At 41.4% G+C, this 23,484-nt stretch overlaps 1 protein-coding gene across 5 annotated transcripts in view; it reads left to right on the top strand.

The window, feature by feature from the left end:
• Positions 1–2,704: 2,704 nt before the first annotated feature.
• The window catches only part of PTPRK (protein tyrosine phosphatase receptor type K), a 598,235-nt gene continuing 577,455 nt past the window's right edge, over positions 2,705–23,484 (top strand). For all 5 annotated transcript variants that reach the window (XM_081529093.1, XM_081529092.1, XM_081529091.1 and 2 more), the window contains exon 1: positions 2,705–3,023. In XM_081529093.1, coding sequence (XP_081385219.1) covers positions 2,927–3,023 — 97 coding nt within the window. In that variant the 5' untranslated portion in view covers positions 2,705–2,926. The remainder of the gene's footprint in view (positions 3,024–23,484) is intronic.

The raw sequence follows: 23,484 nt of genomic DNA, 5'->3' as shown, positions 1-23,484 counted from the left end.
CCTCACTTTAGTGGTGCTAGTGGTAAAGAATTCACCTGCCAACTCCGGAGACACAGAAGACACGGGTTCAAGACCTGGGTCGAGAAGATCCCCTGGAGTGGAAAATGGCAACCCACTCCAGTATTCTTGCCTGAAAAATTCCATGGGCAGAGGAGCCTGGCGGGATACACAGTTCATGGGCCGAAAGAGTTGGACACGAATGAGCACTGAGCATGCATGCATAGGATTATTGTCTGAACTCAAGGAGACTTTGTATATCTTAATGTCTCAGTGAGATATTATATGTCTTAAACCAGTGCCTAGTACAAACACTCTGTAAACATTACCTGTTATTGTTATTACTTCTAAGATGGAGAAAGTGAGATGAATGCTCTATTAGTTGACTCAAGGAGTGGGCAAGCTAGAGCTATGTGCACTTTGCCCTGGCACTGTATGTCAATTTTTAAACAAGCTTTCTGTGTGTTTAAACAAACCTATCAAGTCATGAATTTCCTTCATTTTTCTTTCAGGAATAGAAGAGATTAATTAGTATGTGGATGGTGGTGGTGCTGGGACATTTGTTTTTCCTGAGACACATTGCTGCTAAGTTTTACAAAGTTCTGCTAAGTCCTTTAAAAGAAAAATGTATGTCCTTCAGTTTTTTGTTACCTAGTATTCAGGAATATCGGAGAAGGCAATGGCACCCCACTCCAGTACTCTTGCCTGGAAAATCCCATGGACGGAGGAGCCTGGTAGGCTGCAGTCCATGGGGTTGCTAAGAGTCGGACACGACTGAGTGACTTCACTTTCACTTTTCACTTTCATGCATTGGAGAAGGAAATGGCAACCCACTCCGGTGTTCTTGCCTGGAGAATCCCAGGGACGGGGGAGCCTGGTGGGCTGCCGTCTATGGGGTCGCACAGAGTCGGACACGACTGACGCGCCTCAGCAGCAGCAGCAGCAGCATTCAGGAATATTCTTCAGTCAAAGTAATAGGAATATTGATGTGCTAAGAGTTTTAGGTTGATGACTTAAAAAATTAAACATTGCACCCTAAAGAATGAACTTAATGCTGAATTAAATTGACGAGGGTCAATGTGCCAAGAAGCTAGCTATAAGACTCCCAATTATGTTTAATCAAGCATCTATCCTTATCAAATTTTTAAAGAAGTATTTTTCTTGCTGATATATTTTCTTTGCTTTATATGTATATAAAATGAGCTCTATCATAAGTTTAGTCTTTAATAGAAGAGAAGAGAGAAGCGTGCGTGCTCAGTCCTGTCTGACTGTGCAATCCTTGTAGCCTGCCAGGCTTCTTTGTCCATGGAATTTTCCAGGTAAGAATACTGGAACAGGTTGCCATTTCCTCCTTCTGGGTTGGAACCTGTGTCTCTTGAGTCTCCTGCATTGGAAGGAGGGTTCTTTACCACTGCACCACCTGGTAAGAAGGGGGTCTTTAATTGCTGAGGGTCTTTAATTGCATATACTTAATCTGAATAAAGGAATATGTGTCCTGGCAAATTGTGTGAATGTTATATTAAATTGAACGTCACATTGTCTTGATTTACAAAAGCTGATGATGTCTAAGTAACTGACAGATGTCAATCAACAGATTCCATTGTTCTAGGAACTGTATATATGACATCAAAATTCTGAATAAAAATTTATTCAATTATGACCACATCTATTTTGTTTGCTATTTTACAAAAATGAATAAAGTATACTCTATACAGTTTTTCATAGAAGCAAGTAAGTGTGGCATATGGTGAAACCACTTCAAGCTGCTGAAGAAGCAGCAAACTGTAAAATACTTTACTGTCATAATATAGCATTATTTTCCTGCGTACGAAATCATTCGTTGCTGTTTTCATTGTCTGCATTAAGTTCTTTCGTGAAATACTTAACGTCTTAAATAGTGCTTAGATATCAAAAACAAAACAGAAACCATTTGCCACTCCAGCAGACCCTGTGAAAGGCAAGGATAATAAGCCTTGCAGTTCTTAGGTTCTTCCAGAAGGAAGAAGTGGAAAGAGGCCGAAGGTTTCAGAAGTACAAGCAAAGTCAGTGAAGCAGAGAGTAAATCCAAATATTCGGCAAACGATAAACCAGAAAAAAAAGACATGCCAGCTGTTCACACTGGAAAGTTACTGAACGTTTATTTTTGTTCAAGTTTTATTTTTATATGAGGAAGGAACAATAAGTTTTCTACGGGGGTGGGGTGTCTTATTCCTTATGACATCAATAGGGAACAGAGTTTGCGATGCAGGTGGGTGTTTCCTCTGTGCTCTTCTACACTCGTCCTTCTTCTTGCCGGCCACCGCTCCGCTGGGACCTCCGTTTGGGGACAGAACCCCGAGACGCCTATGCGTGGGAGAGGGAGTGTCTCTGCGCTCGCCCCCTGGGGCTAGGCCACACTGCTTACCCAACTCCCGCTTCTCAAACTGCAATTTCTGTAACAGGGCAGCCAACGGCGCGGGTCCCCTTTCCCGCCAGCTATCCGCGAGCGGCGGCGAGCGGCCGGGCTCGGGCGGCGAACAAAGGCAGCGCGGAGCGCGGGGCGCGCGGCCGGGGTTGGCGCGTGTCTCTCCGGCAGGAGGCGGCGGCGGCGCCGCGCCCGAGCTTGCATTCCTCAGAAGCGCCCGGAGCCCGCGGGGCGACGTCACCCCCGGCTCCGCCCCCGTCCCTCCCCGAGCAAAGTAACTCTTGACTAACAGGAGCAGCCTCTGCCGAGCATGGAGAGCAGCCGCCGCGGCCGGCCGACGACGCGGGCGACGCTGGCGCCCCAGAGGTAGTTTGGCTCCCGCCGAGCAGGAAAAAGTGCGGGCGCGCGGCTGTCCATTCCCCGCGCTCACCCCGCCAGGCCCGGCCGGCCCCTCAGCGGTGGATTTCGCTGAGAGCCTCCCGGCAGCTCTTTGCAGAGCGGCTTGAAACTTCTTCCAAAGTCGACATGGATACGGCGGCGGCGCCGCTGCCCGCTTTTGTGGCGCTCGTGCTTCTCTCCCCCTGGCCACTCCTGGGGTCGGCCCAAGGCCAGTTCTCCGCAGGTGAGTGGCCGAGGGAGCGTCCAGAGCTCCGATGAGTGCCCCAGACCTGGGGCTTGCCCGCGGAGGGATCGGGCTCCTCTCCAGGACCGGTGGGCAAAGGTTTGGGGGAGGCTTTCGCGCCCCCCGGGGGGCGGGGGGAACGGGCAGACGGAGAGAGGTCCCCCGACTTTGTGCCAGGTGGGACGCGGGGCGCCCGATTGGGTGCCGTGGCGCAGGTAACTTTCCTCGTTGCGCCCCATTGTTCCCGGCGGAGGCTCGCCCCGGGCGCAGGCGGGCCGGGCGGTGCGGGAGTGCGGGCGGCAGTGCTTTTCTTGGGAAACCCGGAGCCTCGGCGTCCGGCGCTGGCTGCACCGCGCCGGGGAAGAGAGAAAGAAAAAGTAGTTAACGACTCTGGGGACGGCTACTCTGTTGCTCGTGGTGCGGGCTTGTAGCTCTCCGCCGTTAGAAGATTCAAAAAAAAAATTTTTTTTTTTCACCCCTCGGTAAGCCATTGTCAGGAAGGTGGAGACTCAAAGGGACCGACCTCGGCGCGCTTTGCCAGGTGCTTTTTGTCCCGGGAATAACCTCCCCTGACTATTGTCTAACTACTTCCCCGTCCCTCCCCCAGTCCTTTTCTCTAGCGCGGGGCTGCTCGTTGGGCTCGCCCCGTGGGTTAGGGCACCGCGCGGAGCAGGTTCCGTGTGTGTGTTGGCAGAGCTTGTAGGATGTTTTGAAACACGATTCTGAGGATCCACACCGAGCGGTTCTGGGCAGCGAGGTCTGGGAGCCGGTTCGGGGAAGCCTGACCTGCGCGGGGTGGGAGCCCATTCCTCCCGCAGAGCCACCGCGAAGCTGGCGCAGCTCCTCCCGGAGCCGGCCTTCCTGCTGGGGGCTGTGAACGACTGCCGCCCGCCGCCAAGAGAACCCCAAAGGAGGCATGCAGTGAGGTCTCGCCAGTTAGCCCTTTGGGGTTCTAGTGAGTTCTAGTAAAACCACTTCGACAAGTCCGTGAAACCCCGTTTCGCCCAGTCTTGTCCTCCGTTCCCTGCCAGTTTTGTCATCCTTCCTGTCGGTGGTTTCTTTCGTTCTCTCCTCTGGGGGCTCTCAAGTTTCACCAGGTGGACGCTGGGGAGCAGGCTCCCAGGCGATCGTCTGCCTCCCGCTGGTCCAGACAACTTTTCTGGCCAGTCCACCCTGTTCAGCTTGGCTGGCGAGCGCGTCTGCTGCCTTGGTTCTCAATGCAGATGGAGACGCAGAGGTGGCCGAGGGGAGCTGCAGAAGACGCGGGAAGCGGCAGCCGCGCTCCTGGCTGAGGCGATGGGACGCGGAGAACGGACGAACTTTGCACTGTCGGTTTCTCTAGTTGTTGTGGCTGCCTGGTTTCCTGGAAATAAACTCAGATTGCTGGTTTCCGGAGTAATGTTTATTTTCCTTGCGTGCTCTTTCCCCCCTCCCGCCCCCTTTTAGAACTCTATAAAAGGAGTTGGACAACAGATTCAGATGGCAGCGTGTGATGTGTACTCAGGCAGATTATGAAATGCAGCTAGTACAGGGAAAGTTACGTATACAGGTGATGTTTGTAGAGGACTACAGCTCTGTGCAATGAGTGAACCGATAGCTTAATTTTAATTCTTTCTGGAGTAAGCATTAGTGCAAGCGTCTCTGACAGGTAGTGCTGGTTAGTATTGGAAGCGTGCTTGATGTAAGACGTTGTATGCAGGCAAGTTGGAAGTGGGTATTGATTTCTGCACAGTGTTTGTCAGCGCACGCAGAGCCTACCCTTGAAAAGGCATGTAGTTTGTTAATTGAAAGTTGGAATTCTACCAGTTGCATGATGAAACTTACATGTATTCCAAATTTGCAACTATTAATGTTTCAGCAGCTGATGGATATGTTTTTATCAGTGAAGAAACTTTCCCTTTTTCTCCTTTCATATGTTATTTACTCTTTACTGACCAAATAAATATTAGATTTCCTCCAGCAGAATGTATGATCAGCTTTTCTGATCCCTGGAGTTCAGGTATCTCTAATGAACAGTTGTGTTCCTAGACGTCTAGTTCTAAGTAATTTAAATAAGCCTGGCTTTTCTTTACCGACAAAGCAAAACATTTGACTTTATATTTAAGTAAAAGAATGTGCAATCTTAGTAAATGCAATTCTGGCCGGACTATATCTCAAAATTTTGCCATTCAGGATTTGTCTATATGCCCAAAAAAGAACGCCTTTTATTCCCAGAGTTCAGATTGTGGATCTGCCTTTCTCCATAAATTAAAAACTTGTTTTTTAAAAAATTTCTATTTTCTGCCTCTCCTAAGTCATTTGTTATTCCACTGTCATCAGATTTTATGGCAATCAGATTTGTTGCAAAAACATAGAGTCAGAGATTGGAAGTGTATTCTTTGTTGCATTTTTTTTCTTACATTCTACTTTAAATGATGAACTTTTATTTCATTTGAGAAATTTAAATAAAAATGATTTGAAAGTGTAAAACAAATACATGTTCAGAATCGTAAACTATCCTGTTAAATATTTTTTTTTATAAATTTATTTATTTTAGTAAATATATTTTAAAAATCGCACTACTTAGACCAGTTTCCACTTTTAGATATTATCATGTGGTTCCTAATGTAGTAATAAGCTTCAAAAGCAAAATTTGAAAGACTACAGACTGTTAGATCTTTGATATATTGTGTGCTCAATCTGGTCTGCTTTGTTTAAGCCACGGTTTTAGGAATGTTTTCATCATTTGTAACTTTTTCCTTAGCTTTTGGAGTTAAGGTGTAAAAATGCTGTGTGGTGACCCTCTTGAAAATCTAAACTTCTAGAGCTTCCTGTAAATCTCAATTTGTGTTCTTTCAATTTGATCACTCACCTAAAACAGCACCTAAAAAATGTGTCATATCTGTGTTATATCTGGGGAAATTGAGGCATGGAAGCACAAAAATGCACTGAAGTTTATTCACTGGGTGTATAGTTGTTATCTCTTGATATCACAGTGTGAGAACGTTTTCTGTATTAGGACTCAGATGGCTATCAAAACCAGTCACAGATGAGGTAACTAGAGACTCAGCTTTCTCATCTGCAAAATGGGGATAATGATACCTGTTCTGACCTTTCCACATGGTTTTTACGAGGATGGGCTGAAATAATTTATGTGAGCTGGCCCTGTACATTGTCAAGCTTCATGTAGCTATCTGGGGTGTAATCATCATATATTAAGGTAGCTCACTGCCTTGACTTCAGTCTCTTCTTGCTCCCACATTCTCTCCCATAAGTTCAGGCTAGTGTGTGTGTGTGTGTGTGTGTGTGTGTGCATTTGTGTGTTTCACTCGGTTAATTGTTGTTGAACATAAACATCCCAGATTGGCCAGACCATAATTTTATCAGCACAGTGAGAGAAATTATCTTTTATTTATTTATTTTGAACTGACCTCCTGTAAATCCTTACTTGAGTTGAACCTATAGAAGAGTCATTATTAACATTCATAGTATTCCAACTATAAAAGAAATTTATTTTTTGTGAGTTTCTTTAACTGTCTGTTTACCTATTGGCTATTCAGCCTGTTCATCTCAGTGGGAGAAAAATGTGGCTTTTTAGATGCAGTCTTATCAGTGACCTAGAGAGGGACTGTTGTCTCTCTAGTGTGATGCGAGCCTGGAAATGCAACTTCAGAGCCTGCCTTGGATATAGTTCCTGGCATGTCACACTGTAAGTGTTTACTCACTTGATCCCTTAGAACCTTGCAACTCGTCTAAGCAGAGCCACTTTCTCAGTGTCTCATTCCTTGCTGTTCCATATGTGAGTTAAATTTCTCTTATACTTAATATCTGTACTGGCAAGATACATTAAAGACAGCTTTTTAAAGGGTTGCCAGTCAGTTTTCTGGTTTTGATTGGCCAGAATCTCATGATCCCTCAATTATTAAAACTCCAAGTTCCAAACTATTAATAATATGTAACCATACATTTCTGGGACTGGTTTTTCTTTCACTGGTCTCCATATATCTGATTCTGTTGATTTTTCCTAGATTGCAAGATGTCATTTTGTGTCTGGCCAATCCAGACGGGAACAGGCAGGTCTGGCTGCTGTTTGGGCTTTGGCATATGTGCTCCTGACAGCTCTTCTCCTTATATTCATAAATATGAATTTGAAAAATAAATCAACCCCTCTGCCACTCTACCGCTCTCCCACGCTTCTCCCCTCCTCCTCTCTAGCAACAACAAAGCCCACATGCAATCTACAAAATCACAGCCTTCATGTTTTCACCACATATCTTTTGGTGCTGACCGTGTTCTTAAAAACTGGAACTATGACTCAACCATTACCCGGAGCAAACACCAGTCCTCCTACCTGAGCTCATATTTCAGGCAGTGATGGTTTATTACATGCTTTTATGGCCTTTAGCAAACATTTAATTTATGTGGTATGGCCCTACATAGAGAAACTAGGTTGTTGCCTTCTAATGCTTCTGAAGTGCTGTGTTCTAGATCGGCTCAAGGTGGTGATACAGACAGTGTAAGTCATGCTAAATACGGATCTGCTTCTCTGAGGCGTGGAAAATGCTGTCCTCCTCTGCCTGTTCGCTTCTTATTTCCCTTACTTCTTCTTCACCGAGGGCAGGAAGAGGAATACTGGAAGACCGAGAGCAGGAAACATCAAGGGAGTTTACAGATTGTTCTTAAAGACAAAGCAAAGAACCCTGGGATCTTGCGTGTGCGTGTTGATCTTTTATTTAATTTTCTAAAGAAGGGGAAAAAAGCCCTATTTTTTTATTTGTTTATTGGAATCAGCCTTTGCCTTTGTCCAAACACATTCATTTCTTATTCTGTGGATGTGAAAACTTCCCCTGTGTATTCCTCTCAGACTTTACCCTTTGATCATGTGTCTGCTTTGTGTCCCTTTTTTCAAATGATATTTCTTTTTGCCTAAAAAGGTTGTAATTGCTTGTGAACGTGTTTTTTTTTTGTTCCATCAAAACTCATGCTGTTTGTCATAGTTCTGAATAATGGTATTTTATCAATTCATGATATCTTAAATGAGTATTTGATATCAAAGTAAGTACATCAATCAGGCTAATTTTTATTTCAGTTGAAGGCAGAAATAAGCTTGTAAATCCATGAAATAATCTTTTAATGTTGCAGAGTTATTTGTGCTTGTATGTCTCTCGAAGAAAGAGAGACCTTGAGTTCCTTTTTGTAAATGGGGATAGAAAATATTTGAGTACCATACTGCCTGTTATTTTGAGATAAGTGATGTATATCTGGGCTTTGGAAAACTTTAAAAGTTATGTTTGGACGTGTGATATCAATGAGAACTATAGAGGTAGATAATTTACAAACTTCAAATTTCATCTTAGTGGAAATGTGTTTTTATGAAAAATGCTCTTAAACAAACATAGTTTCACACGAAAAGTTTTATTAGTTCCATAAAAATTCTGTTTGGAGGGATATGTTTATTTTCCTGTAAGTATTCTTATGGAGATTCTTTTGATTTGTTGTTAGTATTTTAGTAATAAAAACTGACCTTACATAATTTAAAAAGTTTTGTGAGGTTTTGCAGATTGTTGAGCTTCTGGGAAACACTGGGCTTGGGATGTAAGAATCACATTGATCCTGTTGTGGAGCATTGCCATTTCCCCACTTAACTCTGGTTGAATTTTCTGGCATTCTCTTCTGTATGTTGATAATCCATCAAAATTACACGTGGCTTATCATGTCACTTGAGTTTGTTTTAGGAGTAAATTAAGTGGTCTTGAATGAAATAATCCATGTTTCTACTTTATATGATCGTAGACAGAGCTCTATTAATAAAAATGATGAACAGAGTAGTGCTGACTGAATACTTTTACAGGTGTCATTCTAGGAGTTATTTTCAAGAGAACCCAGATAGAAATAAATCCAAATAAAATAGTGTTTAGAATTACCATTTGCATTTATTTTGTTGAGAAAGTTGAAAGATGTAAATATGTACTTATGTATATATGTTCATACACACACACACACACATATCTTAACAATGATAGAACATCATTGTCCAAAGGTTCAAGTGAGAAGGAAACCAAAGGTATCTACAGATGGGATCAAATTCCTATACTTACATTCTAGATAGAGTATTTTTTAAAAGAGTTAGTTTTTATTTATTTCATTTATGGCTGTGCTGGGTCTTTGTTGCTGTGCAAGGGCTTTCTCTAGTTGTGGAGAATGGAGGCCACTCTCTAGTTGGGGTTCATGGGCTTCTCATTGCAGTGGCTTCTCTTTTTGTGGAGCATGGGAGCACTGCCTCAGAAGTGGTATGTCGGCTCAGTAGTTGCTGGCTCCTGGACTCTACGGCAAAGGCTCAATAGTTGTGGTGCCTGGGCTTAGTTGCTCTGTGGCATCTGGGATCTTTTTGGAAAGTGAAGTGAAAGTGAAAGTTGCTCAGTCGTGTCAAACTCTTTGCGACCTCATGGGCTATACAGTCCATGGAATTCTCTAGGCCAGAATACTGGAGTGGGTAGCCTTTCCCTTCTGCAGCGGATGTTCCCAACCCAGAGATCGAACCCAGGTATCCCACATTGCAGACAGATTCTTTACCAGCTGAACCACAAGGGAAGGCCAAGAATACTGGAGTGGGTAGCCTATCCCTTCTCCAGCAGATCCTCCTGACCCAGGAATTGAACCAGGGTCTCCCCTCATTGCAGGTGGATTCTTTACCAGCTAAGTTATGAGGGAAGACCGGGATCTTTCTGGACCAGAGATCAAACCAATGTCTCCTGCATTGGTAGGTGAATTCTTTACCACTGAACCACCTGGGGAGCCCTAGATTACTGAATGTAGAGAACTATTTTGTCTATTGCATAACTGAAGAAACTGAAATGGAAAATATAGGAACTATGTAATATAGAATAGACTGCACTATATCATACTTTAAAGGAGAAACTAAGAAACCTAACTCCAGATTGGTGTCTATTTATATAAACTCTTGCCGATGCAGCCTGCTCCTTTACCAGCTGCTTACAGGCCGATTCTCCAAACCCAGTCCAGGGCAGCAGCTGATGAGCTGCAAAAATTCCCCTAATCCTTGTCGGGTGGTAGGGTGACATGGCAGCTGCTTAAGTGGCAGACTGGCCACAGCTTCTTGATATGACTCGACTTAGGTCATTTGACAAATTCAGGAGTACAGAGAGGAAGACTTTCTAACGTCCTCACTGCCCATTTAAGGGATGATGGCTGATTGCTTCATGGTCATTGGATTTGTCAGTGGCAAGATGCCCTAGAATATAGCTACATGAATTATGGTCCATGAACTGGCAGCATCAGCATCACCTGGGAACTTGCAATGATCTTATGATCACATAACAGAGCCCACGCCAGACCTACCAATTGAGAATCTGCATTGTAATAAAATCCCCAGGTGATTTGCTTGAACATTTAATTTTTGACAAACCCTGCTCTAAGACAAAGAAAGCTCAGCTTGAAAAGATGTACCACATGCACTTCACTGTAAAATTGTAAGAGTACTGTGAAAGGATTAATTACAACATGAAATAAATTTCCCTGGAATTATATTTCTGATCAGTATTTACTTAATTATAATTTATCATCCAGAGACATCAAAACAACAAAACTATTCAGGCTTTTTTTTTTTTTTAAGAATACTCAGACAATTTTGAAAGAAATATTCCATAAGAGAATAAAAATAAGACTAAATATGTTTGATTATGAATGGATTATATAATATTTGAGGGTAAACATATTATCTGAGGAACCAAGCATGATATATGCCAATCATTTTTACATTGCACATTGACATGTTGATATAGAAGACAGTATTCCCTCTTTTTTTTTTTTCACCAGTGACTGCAGTTTCTTGTTTTATATTTCTCTTTTTCTTCTAAGTGTAATTTAAGGATCTCTGTAATAAGGAGCTCATTTATAGGATAGTCAAATTTAATGAATAGGAGTTAGGTAGAATGCATTAACTATCACTGATATTCTTTTTACTATCTTTTGTGCTCATATTTAAGAACAGAGATTCTTGTCAGTTTTCTCCAGAGAAAAATTATGATGTAATAGACAGTGTACGCTATTCATGTCAAAACACAATTTTACTTGCATTTTATAGCTTGCTTTGGCATTCTTTGAGAAAATGAATTTTCCCAGAAGACCTAATTGCCTTCTTATTAATAGGCCTGTAAGTGTGTTTTGTTATCCATTTACTATTCTAAATGTGTCTACTTTTGCTGGCTGTTTGAACAGTGAAGTCTCTGATTAAATCACAACTGCTCTATTTGTTTTTACCATTCACAAGCGACTCAGAAAATACTGGCATAATGATGTGGTTATGGCAGAAACTAATGGAAAACAAGAGATATAAATTAATGTTAACCCATGATAGTTGGTTGTATTGTGATATCAGGAGGTGGGGTTTGGCTCAGTATACAGCAGAATTCTCTACGTGTTTGATACAGTAAGTGAAAGTTTGCTTAACCTTTATTGTTTTAAATACACAAAATATAGTTGCTAGATTAATGAATAAACTACAAATCAGTGATGGCCACATTTATTTGACTTAGACACTAGTGTTCTATGGAAGAGGTTTAATTGGGACGGATCAGGGTTAGAGGAGAGCTTGATGATGGAGAGAGACTCTGACAAGTACTTGCATGCATCTTGAAGAATTTTAGTGTAAAGTCTCTGATTTGTTACCTTTTCTAGTTGTACACCAACGTCTAGAGCTTGCTGTTCATACTCATTCTACTTTTATTCTTGTCAGAGAAAATTAGGTCCATTTATTCCCTCATTCACTGGAGACGAGAGAGCAAAAAGCAGTTGCCAAAACAAAAATAGAAAGAAAAAAAAAAAACAACAGCAATAGGAACTTCCATCTACTGAGTGCCTGCAGCCTGCCAGGCCTTATGGTCAGTATTTTACATAATTTAAAATCCTCACTGTAATCCTTTAAGATTGAAGTCATCTCTGTTTTGCAAACTTCAGCCTAGAGAGATTAAGTATTAACTTGCCTCAGGTGACAGTGTGAGGACTAGGAGAGCCAAGATTCATTACTGAACATATACACAGATGTAACAGTAAGACTTTTTTTTTTTGGTTACTTAGTGGCAGAAAATGCAACCTAGACCACTTGCAACAAAAGGGGAATTTATTGTCTCTCCTGACAGTTCAGGTGGAGCTTTACTTAGGAGTTCATATAATTCTGTTGGGATATGATCCTTCTCTGTCTACTCAACGTAGTTTTGGGGTGTTTTAGAACTTTGGTCTTAGGCTTCCTGTAGAGGTGAGGTGGCTTCAGCGGCTCCCAGATTCTGGTCCATTAGGAATGTATGAACTATGTGCTGGGCCTCTGAAGGGGCTCTGAGGGTCACTGGAATGGGCTTCAGTCAATCTTATATCCAGCTCCTGAGGGGGAGTATGTGAATCGGCTTAGTTTACTAGAATTCTGGACTCAGCCCTAGATCCCTCAACGAGGTCATGGGAGAAGACTGTGGATCGAACCATGAGTTGTCAACAGATCAGGAATAGGTTCTGGAAAAGCAGCCAAACTGCAGAGTGGTTGCTTGAGATAGAATTAAATAAGCTGTGAGCAGTGAAAGTTGAGAGGGGTGCACCTGTGTATGTATTTGTAATCCTTCTGAGCAGGGGTGAAAGGAGATGCTGGGGAAAATACAGTTGGAGCTCCCTGATCTGGACTCCTAGGTGGTAACATCAGGGAGACATGGTGTCCTAAGCCTTAGCCTCTGAGGGGAAAGGGATAGGGCAGGAAGAGAAGATAGAGGCATTCTGTTTCTAGCAGATTTGTGTGTTGCAAATCAGCTAGCTGTTCATCATTTAGGGAGTGTTTCTTTTTGTCTTTAAGCCCTACTTTAAAGCATGCATTTTATTATTTTCACGATTGTATTCTCTTTGCCTTAGTATTGAATAGGTCCAACATTAAAATTTGACAGAATTTTGAGTTAAGTTTTGAGTCAAGTAAAGCTGGCCCTGACTGAGGATCAGGGGCCCAAATGTGGCTGTGCCACTTTAGACCAGTGTGCCCTCCCTTCTCTGGCCAGGGGAGCTGGCCTGGCACTCAGGGGTGAAGGTGGTGCTTGTGGAGGAAGCGTATTGACTGCTGTGTGTTCAGCATGCTTCCTTCTGTCACTGGAGGTCTACCTTCACACTCCTTTGTCTTATCTTAACTTAATAAATTGTTATTTTCTTCCCTGTACGTTGGCTGCTTTCTTCATGACTCCTTTTTACCCCTGAGTATATCTTCATCAGATGTGATAACTGTGACTCTTGTATGGTGAAGTAACACTTTGCTTAATAGCCTGGTTGTTTGAAGCAGAGTGCTGTATAGACTTGACCCATTTTTGCCCCTTTATCTAAACTCACATTTAAGTACTTAGGAGGTATATGAGGTGAAAGATTTAGCAGTGATCTACTTCAGAAAGAACAGGATGCTTTGGATTCTTTGGAGGTTTATGTACAGAAAATTTTAGTACACAGAGAACTGATTTCTGTAAGACTATATTCCACTCTTAGCTCTGTCACTTTCCGGCTTTGAGGTCTGGAGTAATTCCTTTCAGTTTGACCTTAATTTCCTTATCACTAAAATTGGAATATTACAATAAAGTGATTTTATTAGCTTCTCTAGTTACTCAGTAGGACACTTTTAAAGGTAAAATGAATAATATATGTGAAAGTACTTTTCTGATTAGAAAGTACCATAAATTTTTTTGGGGGGGGGAATATAAACTTGGGTAATGAAGACATTATTGTTGTTGAAGGCATAGAATACATGGGGAAAATGGAAATGAAAACAATAATGAAATGAAAACTTTGTATATTTGTATATCTAAGTTATGGGTTGCCGTCTAAGTTGTTTGGAAATCTCAGTTTTGGGAGAAAGAGGTATGGAAAAGAAGAGTCTGTAAGGTTCTTGTGAACAATGAGAAATTTTGTTATATATCATGAAACTTAGCTGCCAAATTCATTTTCACATATATATATATATCTCATATATATATATACAAATTTTACTCTCTAATGCTCCAAAAGACTTTTTTTTCCCACTAGATATGTTAATAAAGATTGTGTGTGTGTGTGTGCGCTCAGTCACTCAGCTGCATCCTACTCTTTGTGACCCCATGGGCTGTAGTCTCCCAGGCTGCTCTGTCCATGGAATTTTCCAGGCAAGAATACTGGAGTGGGTTGCCATTTCCTTCTCCAGGGTATCTTCCCAACCCATGGATTGAACCTGCGTGTCTTGCGTCTCCTGGGTCTCCTGCATTGCAGGCAGATTCTTCACCCTGCACTATCATTACCCTAATAAAGATTATGTGATTATAAAATATTTTTACTGGTAATTTTTGAACATATGTTTTAAGGACTGTTCTCTTTTATAGCAGGTTTTGTGTATAGTTTTTCTTTTTGAATATTTTTTATGAAGAGAGAAAAAATATTCTTGCTCTCTGAGCTGGCTGGCCTAATTGGTGAGAGCATGATATTAAGGTTTGCATCGATGTATTTACTTAACCACTCCACAGTTCATTGAGCATCTACTATGTGTTTGTACCATGGCAGAGGCTGGGTGCACTGGTGGGCACAGATATGACTATTATGACAATTAAGGAGCAGTAGTCTTTGCATAGCTCCGCATTTAGCAACTTACGGGTGAAACCATGTCTGTTTTGTGACTGACCTTACCCCTGTGGCTTGGCAAGTCTCAAAGCCGAAGCTTGTCCCTTACAATTTGTGGGCCCACAATGCAGTGTGTCAGCATTCTTTCCATATCCTTGAGTTTACACACAAAAGACTAGAAAGAAGCCTACCAAAGAAGAACTATGCAAAGATATTCCACAATGATAGTAATATCCCACCAAGTGGAAATTCCCAGAAGTTGAGTAATTGGAAGTGTAAACAAGTTGGGTAGAGGAGGGAGCATGTTTATTTTTTGGAAGCTCACTTTTTTTCTTTTGGAAGCAGAGGGTTGGGAGATGTCCTCATAGAGGACAGTGTATGGAAATATGCCTGCACAACCTCAGCATCGTGCGCAGAGACTCTGGTTTTTGGCCACAGATTTGTATTGGCCGCAACCTGCAGCTGCTTATCAATAGCCCTTGGTGCCAAGTCTAATCTGCCTCCTCTCTGCTGCTTCAGTGGAGCTCTTTGTCCTGAGTAGTGGGCAGCCACTAGGTAGGGGATCTAGAGAGGGAGCCAGGAATCAGGGTGGACCTTGACCATCACCCAAACTGCCCTGCACCTGCATCCTGGAAGCAGAGCAAATTCTATTCCTGGCTCTTGGGTCAATCGTTTTGAAGGGCAGCAACAGTTTTGTTGTTTCAATATACCTATTGCCCTACTAGTAAATGGAGTTTCCAAAAATCTCTGTTAAACAAGGTACACAGCACTTGTAGTGAGTGAATTAAGGAGAAAAGTAATTTTAGAGGTGTGTAAACTTTTTTGAAGCAAAGTCAAAATTGCCAAATTACAAAGGCCCAAGCTTCAAAAATAGAAATTTAGGAAACTGTTTTAGTCAAGTTACTAACATCTTATGCCCATTTCATATTTAAGCAAAGGATATTCATTGACTATATAGCATGATATTTAAGATCACACACTTTGGAACCTGATTGCCTGAGTGTCAATACTGGTTCTAACACTTTCTTGATGGCCCAACCACATTCCTTCAGTTTCCCCATCTGGTGGGATGATTCAAATACCTATCTTGGATGTTTCTTTTGAGGAATACTAAGTTAAAGAGATTAAAAGAGTGCCTGGCATACTAAAAATAAAATTCACCGTAGCTTTTATTATTGTCATCATCATCATCAGTTTTTTTTGGAGCAGAGAAATGTTATTGCAGGGCCAAGCAAGAGGAACGGGTGGCTTATACCCCAAAACCCCAAACTCCCGATGCTTTTCAGGGAGAAGTTTTTGTAGGTGTAATTTGGGTGTGTGACTTTCTTTTGATTTGCTTGTGACGAGGTAAGAGGGCAGTGTTCCAGGGATCTTGTGCTCAGCCTTAAGTTACCATTCTCCATCTTGGTTTGGGCCTTAGTTGCTGCTCTCAGGACTTAATGGAGCACAAGTTCTTGATGTCTTGTCACAGAAAGAATTCAATCAGAGACAAAGTGATAGTAAGAAGTGGTCTTATTTAGAGAGATACACACTCCGTAGACAGAATGTGGTCTGTCTCAGAAGGCAAAGGGGCTTGGAAGAAGCATACTCCACAGAGAGAGTGTGTGGGCCAACTCAGAAGGTGAGAAGCCATCATCAGCATTATTACTGGACTGAATTAAACAATGTTTGCAGAATATCCTGACCTGTGCTGTTATCTTTTAAAATTTCTAACTGCATTATCTTTTACTTCAAAATAAAACCAGCAGAGAGTAGATAATAGGATGCCTAAAATAGATCAGCACGTCTGCTGATTACCAAAGACCACAGCAAGCACTATAAAGAATATAATTCAGTGTTTATGAAAACAAGAGAAAAGATACATTGATTCCTAAGAATCAGATTCTTAGGATGAATGACAAAAACAAAAACCAAAACACGATGAAAGTGAGGGGGGAAGTGGGAGCTGGAGTGAATGTGTGAAAAGGGTTTAGTTTTTGGTATAAAATACCTAAAACAATCTGTGGAAAATGCATTTAACATTTTTTAGCGAGCTTGGAAACAAACTGTGGAATAGTTCCTAAAGAGATGGGAATACCAGATCACCTTACCTGCCTCCTGAGAAATCTGTATGCAGGTCAAGAAGCAACAGTTAGAACTGCACATGGAACAACAGACTGGCTCTAAATTGGGAAAGGAGTATGTCAAGGCTGTATATTGTCACCCTGTTTATTTAACTTATGTGCAAAGTACATCATGTGAAATGCTGAGCTGGATGAAGCACAAGCTGGAATCAAGATTGCCGGGAGAAATATCAATAACCTCAGATATGCAGATGACACCACCCTAATGGCAGAAAGCGAAGAGGAACTAAAGAGCCTCTTGATGAAAGTGAAAGAGGAGAGTGAAAAGGCTGGCTTAAAACTCAACATTCAAAAAATGAAGAATATGGCATCTGATCCCATTACTTCATGGCAAATAGATGGGGAAACAATGGAAACAGTCACAGACTTTATTTTCCTGGGCTCCAAAATCACTGCAGATGGTGACTGCACCCATGAAATTAAAAGGTGCTTGCTCCTTGGAAGAAAAGCTACGACCAACCTAGACAGCATATTAAAAAGCAGAGACATTACTTTGCCTTCAAAGGTCCGTCTAGTCAAAGCTATGGTTTTTCAGTAATCATGTATAAATATGAGAGTTGGACTATAAAGAAAGCTGAGTGCTGAAGAATTGATGGTTTTGAACTGTGGTGTTGGAGAAGACTCTTGAGAGTCCCTTGGACTGCAAGGAGATCCAACCAGTCAATCCTAAAGGAATTCAGTCCTGTATATTCATTGGAAGGACTGATGCTGAAGCTGAAGTTTCTATTCTTTGGCCACCTGATGCAAAGAACTGACTCACTGGAAAAGACCCTGATGCTGGGAAAGAGTGAAGGCAGGAGGGGAAGGGGATGACAGAGGACAAGATGGTTGGATGGCATCACGGACTGAATGGACATGAATTTGAGCAAGCTCCAGGAGTTGGTGATAGACAGGGAAGCCTGGTGTGCTGCAGTCCATGGGGTCGCAAAGAGGCAGACCTGACTGAGCAACTGAACTGACTGAGGGAACTTGGAGGAGTTGGGGAATTTGGGGGCATTGGTGAAATAGCTTAACTCCTAGAGAGATTTAATCTCAATTAAAATATGAAAACTCTAATTTGAGAATGAGATTAAAGTGAGAATTGACCAGAAAGTTGGACAGTGTGATCTATACCCTTGATAAGTGTCTAATCCAGTGAGACTTGGTAATGTCTTGTCTTGGAGCAGCACTCAGATATGGAAATGAGATTATTAGAAGTAAAGAGAGCTAGGGAGGCTCGTTGACTCCTAAAGAATGTTTTCTGCCTATAGGATATAGAAAAGGAAATCTGTACTGCTTTATCTGCATTTGATGCATGTTAAGTAAATGCATTACTGCCACTTAGAATAATCATTTACCTATTTTAGATAATATTTTCTGTTTTCTTTTTGTTGATGTTTAGTTCTCCTTTGCCTAGGTAGTTTCAAATCTATTTAAACCCCTAGGCTTTTTCAAGCCCTTGTCAACAGGCTTAAGGCCTTTTAGAGTCCTATTGTACAGAGCATGGGGCTCCTTGAAATTTTCTCAACTGTTAGCTTACTTGCAGAATTGCCCTTTGGCTAGTCAGTGCAGAGGAAAGCCTTCTAAACTTGAGCAGGGATTTCACATCCAGTTTAAGCTTTGAATCTTGTTCTCTTTCACCTTATTCTAGCATTAGTTGAAATAAACTTCCCTTTTCCATGGGTTATACCTGTGAAAATATTTGTCTACAGATATAATTAAACGTTCTTCTCAACTCTCAGAGAAGCTGTTTGTACTGCAGGGTTGAATCTTACAGAAATGTGTTCATATAACTATAATAATAATGCAATTTTTTTTGTCCTGACTGGATGCTTCTACTGACATGGGTCTTTGTGATTCTGGTGGGAGCAGGTATCTTCATAAACTCCTCTCCATTTGCAAAATAAGTTTTTTTGAGATGTTGTCATTTTGCTGCACTGTTTGACCAGGTTCATGTCTTAATAAAAGGGAACTTCAGAAAACAAGCTTCTATAGCACATGTACTCTTAAATACAGATCCATTCAAAAAAGGGGATGTGTACCTTGACTGTCCTCTGCTCCAAAATCATGACCGGGTTATTTGGAAAGCAGATTGATCCTTATATTTTTCACAACAAACATATAAGAAATATTCAATCAGAAAAAGATTAATAATTGAGAATGGCAGAACTATGTAAAATAGACCATATGCTTAAATATATACAGGAACCAAAAGTTTTAGCTAGTGTGGTTCTGACCCCGGCTTCCAGTCTTCTTGCATGAGGGAATTGGACAAACCCATAACCAGGTGCAGATATTTCTTGAAGAACCAGGTGCACTGACTGCTTGCTCTTAAGGCAAAGTCTTTTGGATTCTGAGTGTAGAATATATCCTTTCCTAGTCAATTCTTACCAGGAATGCAGATCCCAGGGTAGATGTGCTTTTAAATATGCTGTCTAGGTTGGTCATAGCTTTTCTTGCAGGGAGCAAACATCTTTTAATTTCATGGTTGCAGTCACCAGCTGCAGTGATTTTGGAGCCCCCCAAAAAATAATGTCTCTCACTGTTTCCCCATTTATTTGCCATGAAGTGATGGGACCGGATGACATGATCTTAGTTTTCTGAATGTTGAGTTAAGCCAATTTTTTCACTCTCCTCTTTCAGTTTCATCAAGAGGCTCTTTAGTTCTTCTTCACTTTCTGCCATAAGTGTGGTGTCATTTGCATATCTGAGGTTATTCTTATTTCTCCCAGCAGTCTTGAATTCCAGCTTGTGCTTCATTCAGCCCAGCATTTCGCATGATGTACTCTGCATAGAAGTTAAATAAGCAGGGTGACGATATACAGCCTTGTCGTACTCCTTTCCTAATTTGGAACCAGTCTGTTTGCCGACAAAGGTCCGTCTAGTCAAAGCTTTGGTTTTTCCAGTAATCATGTATCGATATGAGAGTTGGCCTTTAAAGAAAGCTGAGTGCTGAAGAATTGATGGTTTTGAACTGTGGTGTAGGAGAAGACTCTTGAGAGTCCCTTGGACTGCAAAGAGATCCAACCAGTCAATTCTAAAGGAAATCAGTCCTGAATATTCACTGGAAGGACTGATGCTGAAGCTGAAACTCCAATGCTTTGGCCACCTCATGCGAAGAACTGACTCACTGGAAAAGACCCTGATGCTGGGAGAGATTGAAGGCAGGAGGAGAAGGGAACGACAGAGGATGAGATGGTTGGATGGCATCACTGACTCAATGGACATGAGTTTGAACAAACTCTGGGAGTTGATGATGGACAGGGAAGCCTGGCATGCTACAGTCCATGGGGTCGCAAAGAGTTGGACAGGACTGAGCGACTGAACTGAACTGAGCAGAGGCCTGGGAATTGCTTGGAGGGCTGTTCACTTCTTAGTGAAGAAAAGTACATAGGGTGGTGCTTTGGATTTCCCACAAGTACATGCTGTTCACTGAAGTATCTATTTAAGACCTTCCCCTGTCTCTGGCCAGTTTATTCACAGTTGGAGTCTGGACAGCAGTAGATAGAAGCACTGTATCCAACCCCATCACTCATTCATAATTACACCACAAGCTTCCCTGGTTGCCAACACATTTTAGAAAAGCACGTAATTTTATTGAGTGTCTCATGTTGCTTTCAAATTTAGTCAAGTAAAGAGGAGGAGAGAAACGCGTGGCAGAATGTCATATCAGTGTCTGTTTTTTCAGGTGCCAATGCCTTGAAGCAGTGAGAAGTTTCCTTTGAGGTGGAGACTTATAGCTATTGACATCCTCATCTATTGTTGTTGGGATTATAGCCCTACCAAGCGTTGTCTTTTATGTGAGCAGTGTCAAAAAGGATTTATCTATTCTATACATTATGGCAAGAGACTTAAACTTTAATGACAGCATTTCAAATATAATATCCTTTTGAGGTTGTTAAAATAGGAGATACCAGTCTAAATTATTAACCCTTTTAGCAGTACCTTGTTCGGGCAGGCAGCATTTCTGAGTGCATTCATATGATTGATTAAGATCCCTGTTAGAGCCCGTGGGCTAGTGGCCTCTTCATTTACCAAGATGTCTATGGGCAGAACTTCTATCAGTTCTTTCCTGTTAATTTGCTTAAGTTCACCAAGCATTTAGTACCTGTCCATTTTGTGTCAGTCAGTGTTTTTAACTCAGAGGGCAAAAAGATGAAAAAGTTGACTTCTCAAGGATCTAGAGAAGTGAAAGTGAAAATCACTCAGTCGTGTCTGACTCTTTTCAACCCCATGGACTATACAGTCCATGAAATTCTCCAGGTCAGAATACTGGAGTGGGAGCCATTCCTTTCTCCAGGAGATCTTCCCAACCCAGGTATTGAACCCAGGTCTCCCACATTGCAGGCAGATTCTTTACCAGTTGAGCCACGAGGGAAGCCCAAGAATACTGGAGTGGGTAGCCTGTCCCTTCTCCAGAGGATCTTCCTGATCCAGTAATTGAACCAAGGTCTCCTGCATTGCAGGTGGATTATTTACCAGCTGAGCTACCAGGGAAGCCCTTAAGGTATGATTCAGAGTAGGGGATACAGTGAGAGATGGACAAGGGGAAAGGACAGTCACTTACTCTTGGGGTGATTAGTTAGATCTTTCTGGATCAGAATGACAACCATGGCAAAATTCCCCAAAATGAGCACACAGTGCTCAGGGAAAAATGAAGTAGTGGTGTTGATTGCAAATGTTAAACCATCAACTCCCCCCCTCCACCAAAAAAAAGAAAAGAACCCACCAAAATTACAATTTTAGCATTTGCCAGTTTCCACCTTATATATAGTCCCCACTATGGCTGATTTCAAATACTAATATGATATTACAGACACCGAGTTGGGAAGAGGTGCATGGTAGCATAGCACTGAATAGTATTTGCACCATACAGATACAGGAGAAAGAAATACCGTTAAAAGATAAATATGGTATTAATAATAGGAAAGTAAAGTAAAATAATTAGGAGGTAAAAATTTTTAATACTTCTGTTTTAAATATAATTTATTCAAATATAGGTTTTTATGATTTCATTTTAAATGGCTGTAAGGAACAACTGGTTTGCAAACTTGCTGAAAAATTTAACTGTTAAGTACTGGTATGGGCTTGCTCCAGCATACTACTCAGCGTGTTATAATCTTGGATATGAGTGTGCGGGACACAGTGAGTGAATCCTCTTTAATTATGGGGCCTTTATAGAACATTCTTTCCAAACAACATAATTCAATTTTTCCTTTTATTTTTAAAAAATTTTTAATTGGTGGATAATTGCTTAATGATGTTGTGTTGGTTTCTGTGGTACAATGTCATGAGTCAGCCATGTGAAAGTGTTAGACACTCAGTCATGTCCGACTCTTTGTGACCCCATGGACTGTAAACCAACCAGGCTCCTCTGTCCATGGAATTTTCCAGGCAAGAATACATGTATCCCCTCCTTCTTGAGCCTCCCTCCCACCCCCCATCCAACCCTCTAGGTCATCACAGAGTACAGGGCTGAGTTCCCTGTGTTACATCGCAGCTCCCCACTAGCTAGCAGTTGAACACCTGGTAATGTATATATGTCAGTGCCACTCTCCCAGTTCATCTCACACCCTCTTCCTCTGCTGTGCCCACAAGTCCGTTCTCTACATGCATCTCTATTCCTGCCCCGCACACTGGTTCATCAGTATCATTTGTCTGTATTCCATATATATGCGTTAATATGTGATATTTGTTTTTCTCTTCCCCAAACTAGAATTTAGTGTAAGAAAGACTAGTCCGTCTTAAACCCTTTTAGTGAGGATTTGGTTATCAACAAGGTTTAGGTTCATCAATATAAAATGCTGATGTCAGAGGCTTTGGAATGTCCACTGTGGAGCCTGATTTCAGGAAGAGTCCTGAGAAGACTGTGTTTATGCTTAACTCAAGTTTCCTCACTGTCCGGGGTACACATCTTTAGTGGTAGGTGTTGGTGTCAGTTCAGAAGCTCCTTAAGAGACTGTTAGAGCCCTGCTGAGCTACTTAAAGAGTGAGCTTTTCAATGCCTTTGAATTATGTACATTTTCATGCTAAGCACAATCTTTTCCAGAATATTACACGATAGGTAGTAGGTTTCCAGCCACTATGGTTTGGAAATTATTATATAATCCTGGTAATAACACACTGCTTGTGGCCTCTCCAGCATTTGTGTTCCTCAGAAATATTTGGAGAATAAATGTCAGTGACGGTGAATGGACTTATATCACATTCTGCTATACATTGTTGCTTTGGTAAATTTTTTTTTAATGTATATGAAATTAACATCTACAAAATCTATCTTTTTATATAAAATATATATCTGTTAATTTATTTGAGGTCTTGGTTTAATGATCTTTTGTTATTATTTTCTACTGAATTATACAGTTTAGCTTAAGTTACTTTTCTGGTTCTTTGATTTAAACATTTTTTCATTAAATTAATCTCTACCAGTGTCACACAAATGAAATGTTTTAACACATGCTCTTTTTTATTTATTTCTGTAAGCAAGAATATTCCATGTTCTAAAAAATGTCCCCTAGGTTAATCCTGCTACATGAAAATTCCTGTGCTTTCCTGTATGCCTTTGTTAGGCTCTGCCCACAATGAATTTAGTGTTTAAAAGTAAAATGTGCATACTTTAGAGTACATTGCAAGATATTTTTTATGAAATTGGCAGATCATGAATATATTGTGTGTATATATATATATATATTTTTTCTTTTGGTGGGACACTGTGTATGTTTATATGTGTGTGTGTGAGTTTTCATTGAGTTTTTTAATAT

The sequence above is a fragment of the Giraffa tippelskirchi genome, chromosome 9, assembly GCF_054371585.1.
Source record: "Giraffa tippelskirchi isolate mGirTip1 chromosome 9, T2T-mGirTip1v1.2.pri, whole genome shotgun sequence".
NCBI lineage: Eukaryota > Metazoa > Chordata > Mammalia > Artiodactyla > Giraffidae > Giraffa > Giraffa tippelskirchi.
The sequence above is the reverse complement of the archived record's forward strand: the minus strand, read 5'-3'. Positions and strand labels throughout refer to the sequence as shown.